Consider the following 22,833-nt stretch of genomic DNA (forward strand, 5'->3'; position numbering starts at 1 on the left):
GAATTAATTGATATTTTAAGAGTTTGTGAACAGGTTTTATCAATACATCCTGGCACAGCCGGCCCTTTAAGAGCATCCATGATTTTGATTTGGCCCAAATTCAAAATGAGTTTGACACCATTGCTTTAGACAAACTGAGAGGAGCATGTTATATCTTTGCTGTCGCCAGAGAACAACAACAACAACAAAAAACACCAAAGGGCGCCATGTTTATTTGTGAAAGTGAAACATAAAACCGGCATTCTGAATTTTATCCACTCTGGAACCCAGTTTCAAAATGAATAGCTTCTCTGCCAAGATGCCAATTTCTATGTGGATGCACCAAAATGACAAAAAAAAAAAAAAACTTTTGTGGATACACCTAAAATTGTTTCCATGTGAACGAGGTCTTAGCTTCATCCTCTTTCCCGTCAGCTCTCTACCATCAATCTCTGTCACCTTGCATGAGTACTTCTAGCTTTTCGACTGTCGTACTAATAAAGGCACACGAGCGAAGCAATGTTATTACCTTACTCCCAGCCTTTATTGCAGTGTAGGGAAGTATTTTGATGCCATTGTGTTGGTCAAGTAAAAAAAATCTCATGTTATTGATCATACTTTTTCTCCTCGTGTGATGCTTTTATATTAAAAGGTCATTTGAGAGAGAAAGGAAAAAAAAGCAATTAATAAATGGATCACAATTGTGATTCTTGCCAAGAGCCCACATCAACAAAAAGCCAGCGAAATAAGGAAAAGTAATTTTACAAGAAAACTTCATATGTGTGCAGTGAAGTGAGTAATAACTGTGGCGATTGCTACAAATCTCGTCTCAGAGAGAGAGAGAGAGAAAAATAGAGTATACACATCCAGACGCTTCCCTCAGATATTTCAAGTTGAACTTTTGTTGAGAGATTACCAGCAGGTAAATTATCTGTAGATTATTGTCTTTGTGATGGGATTTGGATGATGTGTGAACTTGGGGTCCCGCCTGGTGTAGCGGGTCCCTAAGGAACTTTCTTACTTGTACTAAAAAGCTGCCTCAGCTTTAATTGGCGTCACATTAGTGACCCCTCCCCCTCCACTGATCGTTTAAACTTTACAGATCAGCTTAAATATTTAGAAATGGTCTGCATTACCAAAAGTAGCTTTAAAATGGCAGGAATCTGATTTTGTGTTGGTCCTGTGCTCACAAGAAACTAGCTGGAGTTCACATGCTAGCAGTGACATTCTGCTAGCAAGTTATCGACTATCCAATACCCGTAACATCTTTATAGATCCCTGCTTTTTAAAAATCTTCACAATGTCAGAGTTATTCAGCCATATCAGTTATAAACAGAGTAAAGCTGGGAGGGAATCAAACTGCTCGGTCAGATAACTGATGCTAAGCTAGCAAGACGCTAACAAGACAGGTTCACCAGCTTAGCATGCTCTGCCAAAGGCAGAACTTGTCGTCCCATCCATATCTGCAGGACATGAAAATAGCTGACGGCATTGGTTACTCTAACATAGTGGCTATGTGATTCACACCTTGTGTGGTTAGATTGATGCTCTGTAGCTTAGGAGCAAAATGGTTTCCAAAGTTTGGGTCGGGACCTTCTTTGGATATTTAAGGATATTAAAATGTACGAATGAAAATTCGAAAAGTGATGCGGGTCTTCTACATCTTGTAAATAACCGGGATGCTGTGGATGTGCGAAGCCGAAGAGAAATTTCTTGCGTGTGCACGCCAACCTGGCCAACAAAGCCGAGTCTGACGCGAAATGAAATCTAGTGTAGACCATTTCCTTCATAAGCCGTCCGTTCGATCAGTAAAAAGAGCAAACCAATCTGGAAAGCTCTTGAAAGAGAACAAGCAAAATAAAAGCTCAGAGGTGATGGCGTAGTGAATAGGGTTAAATTCAGAGCCATTTGGAATGAAAAGTTGTTAGAGGTCCAAAAAGAAATTCGGGAGGAAAAGCTTAATATTCAACCTGAGCTACAATGGAACCGTTTAGATAAAAGTCCAGTCAATAGACCAAAATGTAATTGAAAAATGTGGCAAGACTTGAACATTTATATTCACATGCTTTCCATCCCATTAGTTATTTTGCAAAACAGAATAGCCAATAGCTGGTAGAGACATAGGCCAAAATATGTCTAAATTGCAGCAAAAGGTGGTCCTACTAGGTATTGACTCTGACAGATCCACACCACACTTTTCAGATTTTTATTTAAATATTTGAAAACCATTTTTTTTTTCTAATTTCATGACCATGCACTATTTTGTGATGATAATAAAAAATCCACAATATGTATTCAAGTTTGTGTTTAGAACATAGCAAACTGTTAAACTGGTTTAAGTACCGATACTGGGGCTCAAAGCAATGCTTGTTCACTTCAACCAGATTAATTTGTGAAAGCCCCCTTTTTTTTAGAACTTCTTATGGACACTTAAACTTGCTCCTTATCATAGAACTTTTAAATAAATACTTTATGAAAAACTTCAAGCTTAAAAATCAGCTGAATTTAAAAAGCTTAAGGTCAGGGTCTTAAGGAAAAAGTGGAGAATCTCACCAAAGTAGATAAAAGAATTTCCACAAATAAATAGGTCATTTATTTCACTGCTTATCTTGAAGTCGGGATATAAACTCATTCATATTTCCGCCCCTCCTGAACCAGTATACAATTTAAGTCAGCCCACATTGTGTTGACACTGCATCTTTTTGCTGCTCTGCCCTACATAAGAGCGGTGAGGTCCTTTGAGGTCTCACCGGACCTCAAAGGCGTTTAATTCCTTCACCTGGGTAAAACGGCTGCTGTCGCTTCATAATACACCCTTTGAAAAACATCACAGAAACGCTCATAAAGATGTCAAACCAAACTGTATTTATTCCCAGTGGAGGGGATGAGCGTGCTCAGTGGACGGTGACAAACGAGCGGGGATGTGTGTCGGCGACGCCGGCACACTAGAGGAGATGTCTCGGCATCGTTCACAGAGCGTCCTCTGGACCTAAACCCCTGAAGAAATTAGTCACATTTAGAAGTTCCAACAGGTAACTTTAAAAAAAAAAAAAAAAAGCAAAATCAAAACAATAAAACAGGGAGAGAACATCAAACAGCCACAGGTAGATTTGTTTTGCGCGTTTATCCTCCAAGAGCCTCCCTGTGGCCCGTGACTCAGCGTCATTCAAAGAGTCGCTATTGCCTTTTCTTTCATCGTTCGCCTCGCGTCTTGCAGTAAAGGGTTCGCTGTGCTGGCTGCCCGCTGTGCATTCAGCAACAATATGGCTTGAGTGCTGATGTGTTAGCCTGGTATATAAAAGTCTGAGATGAACTCACTGATTGCAGTAACTGTTGTGGTTTGGTAACAAACAAACCCTCAACAGCAGTGCGGACAGAAAAATGGTGGATTACATGTGGACATGTAATAATAGTCTTGCCTTTGGGTTGGCGTTGTTTCAAACACTTTTGGGATTGTGCATTTGCTATTGGCCACTGAGGTACTGTAAAGTCACGAAACTGGGCACTGTAAAACCTATAGGGTTAGCTTGTGCTAATACGCATGCTATAAAACATTGTTTTTAACAAGTAAATATAATAAAATTCTGTAAGTCTCTACATTAGTGCGTGCTACCTGGGTGTGTGTTTGTGACGCCATTCAACCGTCCGTCGGTCTGGTTAGGCTTTAAAATCGGCACCTTGATTCTGCTGCTGATTTTCTTTCTCTCGATCCGTTCAGGTAAATGAGCGTTCGCTGATTCACCGAAACCTGGAGTTGAAAGGCAGCCCACCTCCTCATCCGTTTGTCCCAAAATTGCCTTCGCTGATGGTTCACTGCCATCCGAGGCTATGTGCTGTAATCATTCACCTCTCATCTTTCTCGCCCTTGTCATCCCGCGTTTCACCCTGTAATCAAACCTCTTGCACATCATCCGATTTCTCCTTCTCACCTGTCTGCTCTGTCTTTCACAAACCCCCACCCGCCTCCTAAAGAAAAAAAGTCTTTCAGTTTGTTATATTTTTGTGTTAATGTGGAGTGTGTTTTCGTCTCTGTCTGTGTTCGCGGGTCACAGTGCGCTGAGGTCGTGGCAGGACCGGGACTTCTGCCGGAAGATCTTGCTGCCCCGGTGGCGGCTCATTTCCCGGTAGCGGCCACGCTCCCGGTCGCGCCCGTACGAGCGAGGCACCAGCCCGGCCAGAAAGCGCTTGGCGCGACTCGTCAGGCTCTCTCGGCGTCCCGCCGCCGGGTCGCCGTCCGTCCACCCGGGGCCCACGCAGTCCCCTCTCGCGCTCCGCACCGCCGCCTCCAGCAGCTCGTTCGTGCCGTGCTCCAAAGAGGCGGAGAGCTCCAGGTAGACGCAGTCGAACATCATGGCGCTGGATTGGGCCTCTGGAAGGGGAAGAAAACCAAAGAGAGGAGGACGGATCTCGTTTTAGAAACCTGCTGCTCATTAAGACAAAGTTTCTCACAGCAGCAGCTGCAGATGCCAATTAGAGACAGCAGTTGGAAATCAAACAAATGTTAGGATCATGAAGGTGGCACATAAATGTTCCTCCCCGCTGTGTGATATGCATTACCGCTTGGTAATACCTGCAGATCAGCTGCTGCTTGCCAGACTCAATCTCCACAGAAGTATCTGTCACTTCTGTCACACCTCATTGTAACAAATAGTCTCGTAACAGCTTTTTCTTTTTCTTTTTTTTGCAAGAATGAGGTTTTTGATTCTTGAGAAAAAATCGAACTGTGTATTGTGCATCTGAAGTTTAATGTAGAAACTGTGAAGGAAAGGATGATACACTGAGTCTTTTTCGTGGAAGTTTGACTCCCAAATTCTGGTGTAAATGTCGTGAACTCAACTAATCTGATAAAGCTGAGCTTACCTCTGCCCAGTACACGACAAACAATAATTTTTCATTATTTATGATCTGAGCATATTCCGTAAACCACTGTTGCTAATGTATTTACTTATTTATAATTATTTTGTTAAAAAAAAGTAAGATTAGTTTCGCAAATGGTCATAAGTCAAATTTCCTAAAGACTTTAAAAAGGAGTCCAACAAGGCTCAGTTTCAAGCCTTTCTTTATTTTTCATTTTAATAAAAAAAATACATTAAAATCATGCTACAGAGATTTGGGTGTTTTGGCTTGTTGCCTTTCTTTCAGAGAGCATGCATTAAGTGAAGAGGCTGAAGTTTAGTACTAAAACAGGATCAATGTCAATATATCAGAAAAAAAGACAAATATTAATTTTTTTCAAAAGAAAAGTTGACATCGCAATGTCTAATTGTCTTTTTTATGATTATATCAAAAATATTAGACAAGCACATTAGACTTAGCATCATTGTTTTCGTGACTCCAATATTGTCTATCATTCCAATCTTGTGAGCTGGATGCATCTCTACACCCCGTTGCATTAATCACATACAGACATAAATATCAAAAAACAACAACAACAACAAAGCAAAGCAGTCAGTATTGCACAGGGTTAATGTTGCCTGTATGTGTTGCATAAGGTGAAATCTATTTGCTGCGCCTCAGATAGGGAAAATGGTTCCTGTGTAAACGGCGGATGAGGACGGGTGACGGAGGGTTTTGTTGACAATCCCGTGTATCTGAGCTGGAAGAGGCTTTTTGAGCCTGGTCAAACAAACCACCACGATAAGGAAAGCTGACAGATACAGATCATCTCGCAACAAATGGGCTACACTGTCACGACAAATGACTGTTTTTTTCTGCTTTTTTTTGTTGTTTTTTTTGTCGTGTGCTTTTAAGTTCACCGCTCCTCTAAACAGAGAGGGGGGGGAGGGGAGCTGCTTTGTACTGAGCACTATTATTATTAGTTTTCCAATTCACAGTGACTATGAGGTATAAGAATGTAAGAGGGTAACACTTGGGTGGCAGATGGAACAGGTCAACCCTACATGAACTGTGGGTGGGTGTTATAAAGAGACCATTTTTTTGTGTTAATCCATGAAGCACTCAAATGGAATAAAAACAGAACAGCAAAAAAGAAAGTATATTAAATAAGTATTTGAAAGCACCAATTATGAAAGGTGGTGGGGGGGGGGTTTACTCTGACCATATTTAAAAATGTTGAGCAATCCTGAAATGTCCATTATCTCCCAGCTGCTGTTCAATCTTTCTACGAACGTGTTGTCTGATATCATACTGGGAGATTAAACAAGCGCTTCCCTTCATAAAAATACACAACTTGTAAACTATACCCAGTGATTTCAGTTACTGACGTCGGACCACTTTTTTCAGTAACGAGTAATCTAACGCGTTATTATTTCAAATCCAATAGTCCGACTAAAGTTACTTATCGAAACCACTTTGCATTACTATTTTCTTTTGTAATTTAATTTTATTTCCTCTACGTGTCTTGTCCAGTGATCGCCGTTTCTATGCGACAGCATCAGCAGCGACAGAAACAAAAACAATGGAGGGAGGAGGGAGGCGGGCATTTTGTTGCAGGAAAAACTATTTTGAGTTTCCGTCGCCAAGTCCAATTATTATAAGCAACTTTCGGCTTGGTTTTTTTTTTCTAAAGTCGCTTACAGATTTAATGAGTCGCTGGTTGCTGTTTTTGGGCTTGGAAATAAGCAGACATAAACCCCAGAACTTGTCTGACCTCCAATTCGTTTTAGTCAGACTCTCCCTGTCCATCGTTTCCCAGGTGATCCATCCTGCTGTGTTTTTGTTAATGTCAAGTTAATATATTTGCTGTGAATGACGTCGAGCTTCGCGTTGTGCTACAACAAACTGCAAACATCGAGACTAATATGAACATCGCAATAAACGTGAAAACAACCACGAATGAACGTGTCCGTAAAGTTGCGCAACTAAACGCCATTATAATTATGAATATTAAGATAAATGTCACAAATCTGTGCAGCAGCCATCTAAATTGTGGAGCCGCAGGAGGAGCTCTGCGCGGTGCGCTCTGACAGCAACCACAGAGCCGTAACGCAGAACCTGGATGCTGGGGGGGGGGTTAAAATCCTATTTATAGTTTTCCAGATAGTAGTTGAACACACACAAACGCGCACAAATTACAAAAGTTTTTTTTTGTACTGTTGTAGCCATTAAACAATCTCCCCTTCAGTTCAACCTTAAAAGTAGAGACACATTGTTGATGTTACCTTTATAAAATAACTTGCAATTAAGTTTTGGCAAAGCTCAATGTAATTTTCACAGGTGGCAGAGCGTTGTTGTTAGCAGCTGCTGAAAGTAACTAAAAAAGTTACTTTAAATGTAACTTAGTTACTTTCCAAATCAAGTAATGAGTAATCTAAGTTACTTTTTTAAGGAGTGATCAGTTATCCGATTAAAGTTACTTTTTCAAAGTAACTATGCCATCACTGACTATACCCAGTTTCATGCACCGAATGCCAGAGCCATCTGACAATATTCTTGAAAATTTTACAAGGGGGAATTCATATAAATAAATCCTTGTCGTTAAATCAAATAATGAAGCTTTAAAAATGGAGAATAACTTTGTGAATTGCAATAACATTTGAATATGTACTGTAACACAAAACTTATTTAGCTTGTTTTTAGCAACGTTGCATTATACTACACTTTGTCCAAGTATGATACACTTGGTCAATTCACATTCCCATGTTGCCAATGGCTTGTAATTTGTGCATATGCTCACCTTATAATCTTAAAAACACCCAAAGATCCTGGACCCATGTTCATTTATTATGAAGAGTAAAACTGTTTGAGGCGCAATCATTATTAATAATTAGATTAGAAATACCAAATAATCCAGTCATACAACTTGCTTCTTTCATCTATTTTCCTTAAGCAGCTGAAGTGTAATCTACATGATACAAATGTATGATGCAACATATAAGCAAGAAACTGAATGGTTACTGGAATAGCCTGTTAGCTTAGGGGAGCTAAAAAGGCAGTTATGAGCTGAAAAAATATTAAAATGAGTCAAAGTGGAGAAATGGGAAGCAGAGGCAAAAAAAAATTGGCTCTTTTTCTCTTTTGGAAATTTCAAAAATAATACACACTGCATGTTTGATGCATTCTAGAGGAGATCCAATGAACATTAATAGATGTTCTCTCTTAAAAAGTCCTTCTTTATCGATCTTATTATGGGAAATAATAAAGTTATTTTTCGTACGTTAGGAAATAACAGTCAGGTTTCTTTGGATTTCAATGCAGTTTTAAAAGAAAGCTGGTATCAGTTCTGTGACCCTGGTCCAACAGGACAGTCTGAACTTTAACCCTGTATCTATCAACGTTCATATCCTTGAGCATTGCAAGCGCTTTATCTACCTGAGTTTTGATGGCATGAGCATTCAGTACGAAAGGCACAGACACAAAAACAGGCACAGATTTGATCTGGGTGTACTAATCCGACCTCAGCAGCTGTCGAACCTCTGCTCTGGCACATAATAACGGCAGAGGTAATGGTGGGAGGAAATAAAGCAAATCCCAAACTGGATCAGCAAATGGATTCGCCCCAATACCAGCAGCGGCTGATTGAATGATCTGTCAAGAGCACTTGGGAAAGTGAATTGAAGAGACAGGCAAGAAGACAAGCAAGGGGAAATAAAAACGGAAGATGGAGTTAATGCTGTGCAATATCAGAAAAGAGGAGAAAGTGAGGGCAGGAGAAGAGTGAAAACACAGCACCGGGTGAAAGGAGAGAACCAGCGTATGAATTAGAGATGCGCTGACAACAAACCCGACTGTTGACCGGCCAGATGGGACGTCAAAAATCGTATCTAGTTCGTGCCGTACCAGACGCAGCCAGGTTCAAACGACAAGAACAGTCTTTTAGAGATACTGCTGCTAAGCCTGTCACAATAAGCAATTAATCGCATGATAAATTAAAATGAGCTCAATCATTTCCACGCTGACAATTAATATTTCTTGAAGAGTCATTTTGTTTGCAGACACTTCATAATCCATTTAATTCATGATAAAATGTTTGGGTTTTTTGTTTAATGTTTTTGTCTTTTGTGTTTTATTTTGAACATTTAAAGCATCTTTCGGTTCCAGCGTTGTGTTCTTTAAAAAATGTGAGTTTATTGGTCTTTGAGAGGGCAAGCTTGAATTATAGTACCATTATCAACATTGTCGCCTAAATAAAGGCGTAAGACATTGTTTTCCAAAATGGTTTTTTTTCTTCCAAAATTACTTTAAGGAAAAAAAAAAATTAATTAGGCCATTATTTTAGGAAGGTGATGATATGCTACTTGAAAATGGTCTCAAAACAACGATATTATCGTTTATTGCAATCATTTCTGATTGCAATAATCAGAAATGATTATTTTATTGCAACATTGCATTATTGCTGGATGAACAATTTATCATCCAGCAAAATTTATCATCACGACACACCTAGATGTTCCTGAAGAAAAGAGATCTATAGTTGGTTATCTACAATCTTAGCAATGTGTCTCAAATGATATCAGAGGATGAACTGAGGCGGAAGAAGCTATTTACAAGGAAACAGTATTTTTCACTGCATTTTGAAACATTATTGCACATCCTTCAGGATTTGAGACAGGAAGACTGACAATGAGGTTGCTCACACGTTTTTTTTTTACTACTTTAAACCTCTGCTAGAAATTGAAGAGGATGGATTTCAAATTAGTTTCTCTTTTGCATATTTCAGAGTACAGTTGTATTTTCTCTACTATGGACGCTGCAGACATAAGTTATAGAAGACGGTTTCAAATCTCAACTCTCTATTGTCTTTGCCTTTGTTATAGTAAATGACTTTGTAACTCTCTCAATGGTGTGACAGCACTTCTGCTTCTGGTGTAAAATAATTGATGATGCTCAAAAGATATTTTGAAGACTGTTTTTATGTCTTCCTTAATGAGAAATCATTAAAATTTAGAATCAGAAGGCCAATTTCCGACAGTTGCCAATCGGAAATTGGCAACAGAATTTTGTATCGAAGAAAACCTGAGGACACGGTTAGAAAAAAAGGAAAACAGACAAGTTTTTTTTTTGTTAGACTTCTGACTGACTGTCAGTGGATGATTTTCCCCATCCACTAATGTCCAACTGTACACAATAGCCATCACTCAGAAAAAAAACCATGTTCTTGAGCTATTCTGCAAAGAAGATTGGGCAAAATTTTCAGTCTATAGATAAACAAAACTTGTGGAGACCTACCACGAAATGAAATGTATCGATAATTGTAGTAAAATGTCGCTTAAGATATCAAAAGGAGGGATATAAATACTTTGGAAAGTCTCTGTAAATCTATAGATTCCAGAGGAGAAAAAAAAAGCAACCATAGCTTAAGGATAAGGAGAAACAGATATTGATTCTTTATTCCTTTTTTTAAGAGTTTAGTCTACATAAATCCTACAATGGAAAAAGATTTGTTACTCCTTTAGAAAATACTTCAAAAGGCAAATTACAACAAAGATGTAAAAACCTACTTCTGTCTATCAAGAGGCAATATTGAGAAACAACTTGCCCATTCAGATTTTTAAAACGTCAGATTTTATAAAGGCGCTCAAATTCCTGTTTAGTATTCCTACTCCTTATTCCACACCCTCATTATCATGCAGCAAAAAGGCAAATGCCAGATGTTTGCTGTGCCAAAAGCCTCCTCTCCTATTCTGTTCAGCACTGTTTATATTCTCTAAGACCTTCATGTTGCTCCGAAAAGATGAAAAGGAACACCTCTCCGTCGGTGAACAGCAGAGCAGCATGAGAGCAACAGTGCCAAGATCGATTCACTCCAACGGGATGAAAAGGAGAAAGTGAAGGTGCAGTTGGGTTTCAAAGAGGCGGGCAAGGTAAGGGGTAATTGAAGGAACGGCAAAGCTGCCTAAACTGGGCAGAGTGGAAGACATCTGCCGTCTGAATCCAGACTGGAATGACCCGAGCAACATGCTAATCTTAATTTTAAGCCCCACCCATAGTTATGCTGTGCTTGATATTCTTTTGAATGAATTAGTCATCAGTAGTCACTACCTTTCCTCCAGTGGATATTAGTCAGCAGTAACTGAAAGTGCAGAAGAGGAAGGGATTTTTCACAACACAACAAAAAGAAGAAGTACTCAGATTTATCCATTTCTGACAGAAATGCTATTTTTTTTATACTTTTGTACATGGATGGTACTTTAGCAGATATGAAATTGCTATATGCTTTTGCATCATACGAGATATATATTTTTAAGAAACTCAATTCACGTCTTTATTATTCTGATCAGAATTTGAAATCTACTATCTGGTATAACGCATTAAAAAGGTACATTTATGTCTGAGTTTGGTTTGAAAGGTAAACTCATGTTGCATTCGTGCATGTTTTATGATACTATAATTAAATATTATAAAGACAAAAAATGAATAATAAAGTTAAAATTGTCAGTATCCCATCAATAAAGCAATAGAGTTCTTATATATATATCAGAAAACATGTTCATGTTTAGCAGTATGGCAATTTTGTTTTCATAATTAGTTCCAAACAAATAAGAAAAACTGTCACTTAGCAAAAACATACCGACTTTCCTGTTTAGCAAGAAAGTGGACAAGATGACAGTCATTGCTGTCGATGTTTTTCATCTTCAAGTTGAAGTGTGCACTTCACCTTATTCAAAGTGAAGAATGTACCTTGAATAAAGCCGAACAAGTAATTATAGTACAGGCTAAGAAAAGGATCTGGCTCATGTGAATATATTCAGTAGCAGCTCTGTTAAATTTCTGTTTCTGGTAGTTTTACATAGGTTGCATTTTGAATAGATTCTAGTGGACTTTTGTCAGCTTTAATGTAAACTTTAAATAAAAAAAAGGCTAAAGTGGTGACGGTTTTAACAGCGCTGCTCTGCAGCAAGGAGAACCAGCGTTTGTGTCTTTTGGCATTTGGTCTGCATACAGGTTGCATGTTCTCATAGTGCATATGCGATTTCTCTCAAGGTGATGCTTTCAAATTGAAAATTTAAGCTCAAAGAATTACAAGTTTTGAAACAGAGCAAAATAGAGCTTATACTTTCAGATTGAAAATATAAGCTGTTGACTTATTGCAGCAAAATGCCCCCATACCTCAGCTCTTTCCCTCATTACAAAAACATGCATGCTAGGTTAATTGGCATCTTTAAGTTGCTTTAGTTTAGAAAGTAGTGTGTACATATTGCAACTCCGAAAAGTTCAGAATCTGGACAAAGAAAATGTCTTTGTTCATATAAATTTGAATGAATATGGGTATTTTGGAAGAAATCCTTTTTTTTGTCATTGATTATCAGTAAAATGTAGATTATTTTGACAACCCCAGCCAGTTGCACTGCACCAATTAGCACAACGCAGTGCAGCGATGCCAGTGCGGGCTCCCCATGAGAGCACTGTGTAGTTTGTTGCTGTTCAACTGAGCAGCATTCATTTTACATGCTCAATTTTGTGTGCTGAAACTGTTTTTTTGTATCACTCCTAATCAGCTGAGAATAGTTGCTCTGCCAGTATAACTCTATCGGGACCAGAGCTGATTTTGGACAATTTTCATATGTTTTTTCCACTTTTGTGGAATTGAAAAATGTCATTAAAACACCAGAAATGAGGACAAATGGAAACAATTAATGTGGACAGGAAAGCTCTGTTGTCCGTGCTAAATGCATCATGAAGTTGTGTCCTTGTCAAGTTCCTCTCGTGGCAGCGACAACACTCTAGATGTGATGCCAGGGGAAACCGTTATCCCATCAGCACCACCAAGTACTGTGTTCTCTGTGGAATTAACCACACTAACAGGGTCCCTTCTTAGCTTAATCTTTCATTTTTCCCTCTCTCTATTTTTTTTTCAACGTCTGGTTTGAAACATCTGTGGAATGACGAAGCTCACAGCCTGAGGCCTATAATCATGAATGTTAATCAGTTGGGTCATTATGACTCGAAGTAAGCCGACGCCAAACTAAACAATGGTCTCATGCAAATGAGGTTTATGATTAGCTAATATAACTTTTCATGAGAATTTTGAGTGCAAGTTGTTTTATATGCATAGAAATTACTCCATACGGGGGCTAAGGTCTGATTAGCAATTAGCCTTCCTCAACTATGAGGACATTTTTTTACAAATTTTGTCCATTATGACTGCATCTACTGCACATAGCATTTTGACAGGTCCTCACTTTTAAATTTAAATTTATCTCTTGAATGAGAGTAATGATAATATCCATTTTAAATCATGAACACGCTTTTCCATCCATTCATCCATCCCTTTGGAGTGTCATTTTGTTGCACAACTAAAAGCTTCCACACTGCAAAAACGAAATCTTAGCAAGTATTTTTTTGACTAGTTTCTAGTGCAGATATCTTAGTACATTTGAAATAAGAGAAAACTAACTTACAAGTAACTTTTCAACAAATATAGGAGCTGTTTTAAAGTCAATCATTCCTTAATATTATATTAGAAGTTACCTTTAGGCTAATTCTTACTTATTTTAAGTGTACAAAGATATTAGACAAATGCTAATTAAATTGCTTCACTGCAAAACACAAAAGCTAAGAGCACAGAAAACAACAGGACAATATCAAATTCTATTATAGTTTTACATTCGTTCTCTGTCGGCAGCAGTGAAGTTGATGTGGCAGATAAATATGATGTTTCACATCATCAGTGACCATTTCTTCAGGTCATCCTCCCAATCTTGGACAAAAGACGTGCTATGATTAAATTATCCAATTTAAAGAGTAAACTTTGATACTCTAACATTTTTTCATCCGTATCATGCATGTAGTGGATTTTGATGAAGTTTGTGTGAGGCATCATGGGTTATAAGTTGGATAAAGAGCAGAAGAGCAACGAATTAAAAATACTTAATAATAAATCAAATGTCAATTTACAATATTATACTGTATATTTATATTCTACATATATGTACGTATAGAAAAACAATAACTACACTTTATTCATATGAATACATGTAATACATTTTAATGCAGAATTTATTAGCGCAATAACAGAAATGTTAATTTGCTGTTTAAAATCAAGTAGAGCCTTTGTAGAAAAAAATAAGAAAATAAATGTAAATGATTAACAGTGTGTGCCAAGGCAGATCAAAGAGAGCGTTTTCTAAGGGAATGTTTATCATCACCCACTCTGGTGAGGGTCATCCATTTTGAATCAGCGAGGATATGAGATCGTTTGACTATTAATGAAGAAATGGTAAGATGCAACTGACAACATAAAAGCAGCTGAAATATGATACAGAACCTCACTTTAAGTTTGAATCTGTATTTGTTTCTGTAATTTAGAATCCTTTTATGACTCTTTTTAGAAATCACAGCAGAAATTCTACAATTCTACTCTCGTTCATGGAGGTATAATGAAAAACAAGACAATTTTCAGTGAACTTGGCGGGCTAGTCAGGCATATTGTTCCAAATATGTGCCACAAAATACAAAAGTCTGCTGGACACAATAGTTGAGAATGTAAAATCAGGTTAGCCATAAGCATAGTGTGGCTGCAAAACTCTCCCATCGCCTTCCTGTGCTAAACTGCGCTCAGTCTGAGGGTTTAGGAACTCATTGTGACTCTTTCAAGGACAGCAGAATAGGCCTCACTCTCTCCCACCACACATTCGCACAATGCATCACACACATCTCCTTTAAAGATGAGGTTCCCACTCAGAGACTCGCACACACACACATATCATTCTCGTACACCCGTCCTTCCCTGTGTCACTCCTCTTCCTCTCATCCTTCTTATCACAGCCCTCGCTTTACAACAGCCCCGCCGACATCAGGCAGCGAGTAGATGGGGAGAGAGATGGTGGGAGCGCTCGTTAGCACATCGAATGTGTCTGTGGACGTGCAGCCGCTCGTGCACATATGGTGGCTCCAAAAGAACATAAAGATAGCAGGAGCTGTGGTCCTGCTAGAGGCAGATAATGCAAATAGAGACCTGCCATCTGGAAAGCAAAACAAAACAAAAAAAGCGGAAAAACCCAAAGGGGACAAAGCGACAACGCTTGCTTTTGCTAACTTGACATGCGGCTGAAATTGCTGAGATTACGGCGGATGTTTCAGGTTCTTCCATCTCTGTGTGCGCACACTGATTTGAAATTGTAATCAAGGTCAATCGTTTTCCTCCCACTGGACTCCCCTGTGAACTAATTTCTATTCTAAACATTAATGAAATCTAGATAATAGCTCGGCCTGGCAGCACGCCATGAAACATTCACCGAAGAGCCCAATGAATTTACTCAGAAACATCCCATCAGATGATTCTACTGAGTTCATTTCTGATTGATCCATAACAGTGAAACTACATTGCGCATAAACAAAGAAATATATTCTGCTGTCATGAGCTCACAACGCCATGGATGATGTAGCAGCGTGCAGCTGAGGCTGATGGGAAAGCTTTGAAGACAGCAATATAGCCGTCATTATTTAGAATTAACAGTCAACTAAAATGCCACAACAGTGACAACAACAAGACAGCAGGATAGCAGAAGTGACACGCACTAGTCTATGGAAGGCCAAAAGTGCCATGGTTCAACACTTAAATAAAATCTTAAAATATTTTGAGTGTGTCACTTCTTAATAAAAAAATGTCATTATTTATACAATGTTTAAATGTCCTATTAATATGATTTATCATTTTTATTGACTGTGACTCTCATGCCCACCAGGTTTTTGAGGGGTTTTTTTAATTTTGTACAAATAATAAAAATGATGCTTTTTTAAATACTCAAAATCTATTAAACATGTAAATATTTGAACGGTCAGTTAAGCTTAAACTGTAGACACAACACTGCCCATCTTTGCATCCCTATTTTGCAAATAACATATTTAAACATAAAAAAGAATAAGGCTGAAATATTCTTCACTATTTCCAACAAATAGTAAAAATGGCAGAAAAATCGACCTTGGACAGGAAGTGTTTCAGTAGGTCAGAAACTACTTTTTTCAATGCAACTACTTTTTATACTCCAATACTCTCTCCTAGGATACTTTTCGGTGTGGATGCTGTTACAGAGTGAAGGTGACTCAAAGTTTTCCAGAATAAGTGAAGCAATTATGAGATTCTGACTAGGATTGCCAACCATCCCTAAAAACGCAGCATTGTCTTGAATTGTACATATAGAGGCGGTGTCCTACATTAAATTGCCAAGAAGCGCCTTTTGTCACACATTTTTTAATATTCAAAGCAAAGAAGGTGCATTTTACGTTTTGGTCAACCAACACAAACATCAATCATTGGTTGTAAGTCAAGGCTTGCAAACTCTGACCAATTGGAAGTGTTGTCTGTAGGTGTTGCTCAAATATGTTTTTGAACAAAACAAGATTTGAGGAATTTAAGCGATAAAGCTCTCAGTTGGAATGCATAAACAAGGCAGCAGACACTGAATTTTATTCACTCTGAGGAATTAGTGTGCATTACGTATAGTTGTGGTACTTCATTTTAAAAAATTACATACAGTAAGTTGTGATTCATTTATTCCCATTGTCAACTATAAATACCTGAGAATAAGCAGCTGTATAATTCAAATAAATGTCAATTATAGAGTCAATGAATCAATAAATAGACATAAGACGTGTATTACTGTTGGTATAAACTAGATTGTTGTTTATTTAATGCAGTGATTCATAAAACAATTCAGATCTGGATGCTGTTAAAGTCATGTTGCTTCAGTCTTACACATTATGCGTTTTAACAAATTTTGCCTGAAAAACAAATATGTATTTCTATATTTTACAAAATTATGACATTTTTTGTTTTGCCAATAGTTAACCCCATAAATTTTATTGCTCAAAGACAGAGTCTGGTACATAGCTAGTAACCAAGGTTTGTTTTTTTGGAAAACGGATATGTCTGTGTGTGTTATGTGTGGGAGAGAGGGCATGTATTATTTGCACACTTCTATTCTGGGCTTTTAGGCACTCCTTATTGAAAACAGCAGCAAAAATGTCAGGATAGATAACTATAATTACAAGAGATGTTCCATTCAAGATATTCCATTTGAAGAACTGCTTGAAGGCAACACAAAGAAACAAAGACTGCTTTAAATTTTGTATATTGCGTTCTTCACACAGTAACCTGTGAAATTCTGGTTGGGGCAAACCTTAAGCCTTTGCACCCTTTTGAGGTGCAGAGGTTTAAGGTCGGGGCACCTGTCAAACTGTTACCCCACCATAATAATACACTAGTAAAATCAACTTAAAACAACTACATGATTGTACCTTTTGCTCTAACCACAGTTGTCAGTAATTCAAAGCAATACAGAGTATAATTTTTGGAGATTGTTTACACTCTGCCACTCGGCATAGATTCAGTCGGGATTTTTTGCTAGAATGGTATAAGATTAGGTCTTTGGCCGATGACAGTCCCAAATCCAATGCAATGTATAAAATCAATGCCGTGCATGTTTGTGAAAAACTCTAACCTTAAAGTAAAGTAAAACAACACACATCATTTCAGTTGTTTAATTGATGATTCATTTTGTAATATATACCATATTTAGCCAAATTTACTATAAAGCTGCTTTGATTCTAACAACCAATGTGTAAGTCCCATAAAACATATCACTGAATTTAAGGTAATTGACAGTGGATCTCGGATTTGTATTTGTTTTGCAGTCTGTAAAAAAGCATGCTTTTAAATTAAGTTTTAACTGGGTTAATACAGCCATATAATAATGACTTAATTTAGAACTTGATTTGTGGACACATTTAAAAATGAAAGATTAAGTAAGAAGAAAAAGTTACACACTGTACAGTAAATCCACAATATAACATTTGCAGCATTGATATTTCTTACCCTCTTTTGTGACTATTATAATATTTAGTTATAAGCTTGTAAAATAATTTATTCAACCACCCTCTTAAGCAGACCAAAAAATAAATTATTTAATGCTTGGTAGCATGCTATAATTTTCATATTCACAAAGCAGTCCCTTTTTAAAAAATAATTTAAAAAACCACTAATGCAGTTTGTTTAATAAATATTCATGGTCAGTGTCAATAAACACCAGTTACAAGAGCTACAGAAATATCATTAGCAAGGATTATGCAGATGGTAACAAAATTTCTTTAATGAGTATTGTGGAGAAAGTGATTTTCTTTGCATGGTTTGCAATTTTTCAATTTATTGCAACCAATGAATAGAGTTGCCAACTTTTCTATTAAAACAGGGGAAACACCGTAGCATACCATTAGCACAACTCACATTATGCAAGCAATCTTTATAGTTTTACATGACAAACCATGACACAAACCACAATATGGATATTTACAATAAAAAACAGATATGTTCAAATAAAATATACTATAGGTGTCTGCATTTACCTTTTCTGTTAATCAATCCTCACCTCCATGGCCAATCAAAAATCTCTGTGGTACAAAGGCTTTAAATCAATGTTTTTATTTGCATTGTTTCCAAAAACAGCACAAATGCCTTGCTCTTTAATCTATATTACTGGGCAGCCTGAGAAACAGATGGTAGGAATCATGTTTTACACCCAACAACAGACACATTTAACAATGAGAGTCAACTAAAGAACTCATTTGATGGCACTAAGGCCAAATGTCATCTGCAATCTGTAAGAGTGCCCTCTGCTGAGTAGAAGGTGACATTGTGGAAAGAAGATAAAGTGAGATATTAAAGGGGGCAAACCAATTATTTTGAATATTCTATCTATTCCCTGGTTAAAGGCGGACTATTAAAACCTTATAAAAGAATAAAGGTAACCCTGGCATAGGATACTATTGCATATACAGCAAATTGGGTTTTCACAGCATGGATTAGCTATAATTTCTATCAAATATAGATTCATGACTGCATGGCACTAATGCAGTGATTTAGCTCAGAAACAGTGTTTATCTTAGCTGTACAGCCTTTAGAGAGAAGATCAGACATTTATAGTATGATGGCTGGGTCTGCTTTCTCTCAAAATGACCACTTTACAGGATTGACAGAATCATGACCAAAATGGAAACTGAACCATGGTTTTATGGTTTTAATGTAACAAAAAACAAACAAACAAGAAATGCAGACATAGAGGCGGGCCACGATGTGATTGTTTTTATATACAACATTAAAGCAACTATCATTATATTGTGAAAAAAAATATTGTGCTGATTGTTGTAGTTATGATATTGTCATTTGACTTTTGATTCACAAAGCCAGAAAACCCGACAGCCTCTGACTCTAGTACTAGTTAATAAGTTGGCTTTTTGTGCAGAATACAATTGCTTCCTGTCACTTTGTTATTTTGTCGAGTAACTCTGGGAATCTAACAAGCTGCTATTAGCTGGGCTATAGAATCTGTTAGCAAGCCTGCAGTTTGCTGTGTAACAGACCTGCGGCTACAGACCCTTAAAATGCTAATCGTGCTTTTTAAAGGAAACATTACCTTGGTAACAATAATGGGAGGCACTATGACCTTTCAAAGAGCCGACTTCCTGTCTTGTAAACAACTGAACTGTATTGGGAACCGGTGATGCGGTGAAAAAGGGAAGTGAGGGCCAAGCAACTGCTTTATACAATTGGGACAAAAACTGAGCTCTCTAAAACTTTCTAAGATGTCTTTTTAAAGGAACATCAAACTGTAGGAAAGGTATGTCATAAAAAACTTTCGAGGTTTGTTTTACATTGAGTCCTGACCTTCATGGAGTGCAGGGCAGACATCAGAAACACAAGACTCCCCTGAAAAGTGTTTAGGCGAGTATGGAGAAATATCAAACTTCACGTTTAGCTTGAGCCGTGAAGCATTTTCAAAGTCATCAGCAGATGTGGGTGCGTACAACTTTAAAGACCCGAGCTCTACCTACCCTCTGAGCTGATTTCACGGGACCGGACGAGGTCGCTCTTGTTGCCCACCAGGATGATGGGCGTTTGTGGCTGGGACTCCCTGAGAAGGAGGCGGAGCTGGGCGGTGCGGTGGAAACTTCGCCTGTCGGTCACTGAGAACACCAAGATACACACATCACACTGCAGAGTGGACAGGTCCTGGGGATCGCAAAGCACACACAAACACATACACGAATGTATAATGCTTGCAAGACTCTGCTGGACAAGATTAGTTTGCACACACTGAGTAGGGATCAACTTACACCAGGCCAGGTGTGGAATGTCAGGTAGATGCTACATGCGACACAGGATCTCTTACATGCCATTAATGGATTAAAAATTCGTCCTTGAACATTTCTCTCTCCCCAACACTGGAGCTACTGCCAAGCAGGCGGCACTCAAGTTTTTAGCACTGTCCCATGAGGACGCCGTGGAGGCTCTGGTTAACATGACTGCGTGCGTGTCATGCTTCACTTTGATTCTCCTGACCCTCTTAACAATGACCACTAAGAGCCCACTGGCACTTTCTGTCACAGAGGCTCAATTAATGTGAGTGGCTCTGTCAGAAACAGCAGTTCAGAAACTGCCTTCAAGCATCTCTGTGCTCCCCAGCTCTCCCTGTCTGGTTCAGACAGCCGAGTTCAGATTGGACTGAATGAAGTTTATCAGGGCGAATTGGGTCATGAGGAGATTTGTGCATTTCTGAGTTTGCTTCTGTGTTTGTCCGACTTAGTCAAAGATTATGCAGCAGATCTTAAAAAACAAAAAACAAAAGAAGTGATCATATCTAGAGATCATCTGCAGACCAGCTGACGACTTGCTGACCTGGTTGTTCATCACAGTCCCTAAATCATATTACCTCCTTAATCTGGTTTAGTCAAAAAAATCTAATATGTGGCAAATACCGAAGGATTAAGAGTTCAACAAGCTGAGAGTCCTGTGCTTGCAATTAAATGCAAAGCGATTGTGGATAAACCTGTGACCTCCTTTAAATGTTGGTTAAACATTCATTAAAGGTGGTATGCGCAATGTTAAAAAAAAACTTCATGTGAACAGACCGGTCTCAGTTTAAAGCAGATGTAAACAAAAGCCCCCAACTAGCTTGGTGGAGAAAACTAAAAAATATTTGATGACAAAGAGTTTTAGTAGATATTTATATTTTAAATATGGATTAATCCTTTATGTCCTAAATTAAAAATCTTCTGGATATTTTTGCTTATTTTAATTGTACGCAGTTCTTTAAATGTCCTATGAGTAAATATACTGTATTTGCCCATTTATTCAAAATCTGAATTTATGTTATTTTCGCAATTTACTGTCTATTAAAAGAGTGCCCCTGTTACGGCGGGGGTGAAATTACCATAATAGCCCAATATTGGCTGGAAAGCGCAACATCTCCCCTTTCAGAAACCACTGGAATATTTCAGATAGCGCAAAGTGTGGGAATTATGGTACTGCAAATTTGACTGGATCGCCGGCACTCCATTTAGGACTATCAGGGCTAAAGAACGAGGATAATTTTGACAAACAAAAAACTGAAAATCCATGAAAAATTTGAAAAAGTGAGAACATTTTCAAATGGATTCTCCATGCATAAATTCACAGAATCGTTTGTGAGTTTGAAAAGTTCCCTGGTGACAATGTTTTACACCAAACACAGAGTAGAAGCGTCTGAATTTTTGCCTCCCGCATTTCCTCTGAGACTTTGGTCATCCAGGAAATGATCCAGGTTAGACATGGGTCAATTACCAGTAGGTTTAAAAAAAGTCAAAAACTTCTATTGCTGTACATTGCCAGTTAGCGGCCGAAAAAAAAAGACTCCCACACAATTCCCTAACCTATAACAAAAAATAATTTGGCTAGTTAGAAATATTTCTATTTGTGAGAAACACTGACAGCTGTTGCTTGGGAACTAAAGGAGTAGCACCCATTACTCTTAAGGCACTGCTGTTTTTAAATTAAAGTAGACCCAGCTAAAATCAGCTTGTTGTACTTGTGTTGTTCCATAAAGGTAAAATATCCATCTAAATATTTTGTATTTTCTTTAGCTAAAGGTGAACCAAGAATTCAACTGCAAATATTTGAGAGCTTTCAGGTCTTCAGAGAAACCAACAGTTTAGTATGGAAACAATTAAGTTGGAAAGCAAACTCGCTGTTATGATTTTCTGTATCAGAGAGGTGTTTAAAATGAACTCAAATGAAGCACAGAAAGATAAGAATTAACTGAAGAGAAAATATTATTTTCATTGATATGTTGAAAAATGTCTGTGGGTCATTCAGGCTGCAAGAGAGCTAGAGAGAGCAATACTTTCAGCAGATGACAGGGGCTGAACACGGTACAGCAAACATGCTCTGTTTTATTCTTTTTAGCTTTCTAATTCTATCCATCATACAAAATACAAGATTTTGACATTTTGTTAACCCTTTGGAAAAGATAAAGAAATAATCTGTAGTGTCTAGAGAATACAGTTGTTTTAATAATACTAACAATTTTAGCCTTGCTAATGGCTAATATAAGACGCTAAGAACTATTTAAAGTTGTTTTGCCCTTGTTATCCTCATCAATGTTTTACTGTGGCTACTCGCACATAAGGTGCGACACGTCTCTGCATCTCGTATATATAATTAATAGGTCCTGACAGGAAGGCAAGAAAACAATATTTTGAACACTCATGCATTTTGTTATGCTACAGTTTCCAGAGAAATTGATATCAAGTGGTTGGTATAGGTGACATGTAACATGTTACATGTTATACAGTCTTATGTTTAACTTATACTATGGAACTGTGATGTTTTATTAATCAAGGTCATTCTTCCTGTAACTAATCTAGTGTCACAGATACACAGTTGGTTCAAAACAGAAACAATGAAAGTTTCCAAAATCTTACTGTGAAACATTATAAAAGTAAAATGCACATTTGAGCAACAGTTGAAGATCTAGATGTTTTTTTCTGTAGGAAAGCAGTACAAAAAAAGCCACCTGGAAACATCACATCTAATACCCAACGTACTTATGTCCTCCAGTAAAGGCAATGCCAGAAAAAATACACCTGAGGAAACAATTTGAGGTTTACGGATGCGCAAATTGACGTTATAATAGAATAAGG

At 37.8% G+C, this 22,833-nt stretch overlaps 1 protein-coding gene across 1 annotated transcript in view; it reads right to left on the reverse strand.

Moving 5' to 3' along the window:
* Positions 1 to 2,171: 2,171 nt before the first annotated feature.
* Positions 2,172 to 22,833, reverse strand: part of rem2 (RAS (RAD and GEM)-like GTP binding 2) — a 56,015-nt gene continuing 35,353 nt past the window's right edge. The window contains exons 4-5 of the mRNA XM_032566154.1: positions 19,708 to 19,885; positions 2,172 to 4,348 (exon numbers count right to left, since the gene is read on the reverse strand). Of these exons, the coding sequence (XP_032422045.1) occupies positions 4,026 to 4,348; positions 19,708 to 19,885 (501 nt within the window). The 3' untranslated portion in view covers positions 2,172 to 4,025. The remainder of the gene's footprint in view (positions 4,349 to 19,707; positions 19,886 to 22,833) is intronic.

This window comes from Xiphophorus hellerii, chromosome 6 (assembly GCF_003331165.1).
Source record: "Xiphophorus hellerii strain 12219 chromosome 6, Xiphophorus_hellerii-4.1, whole genome shotgun sequence".
NCBI classification, from domain to species: Eukaryota; Metazoa; Chordata; class Actinopteri; order Cyprinodontiformes; family Poeciliidae; genus Xiphophorus; species Xiphophorus hellerii.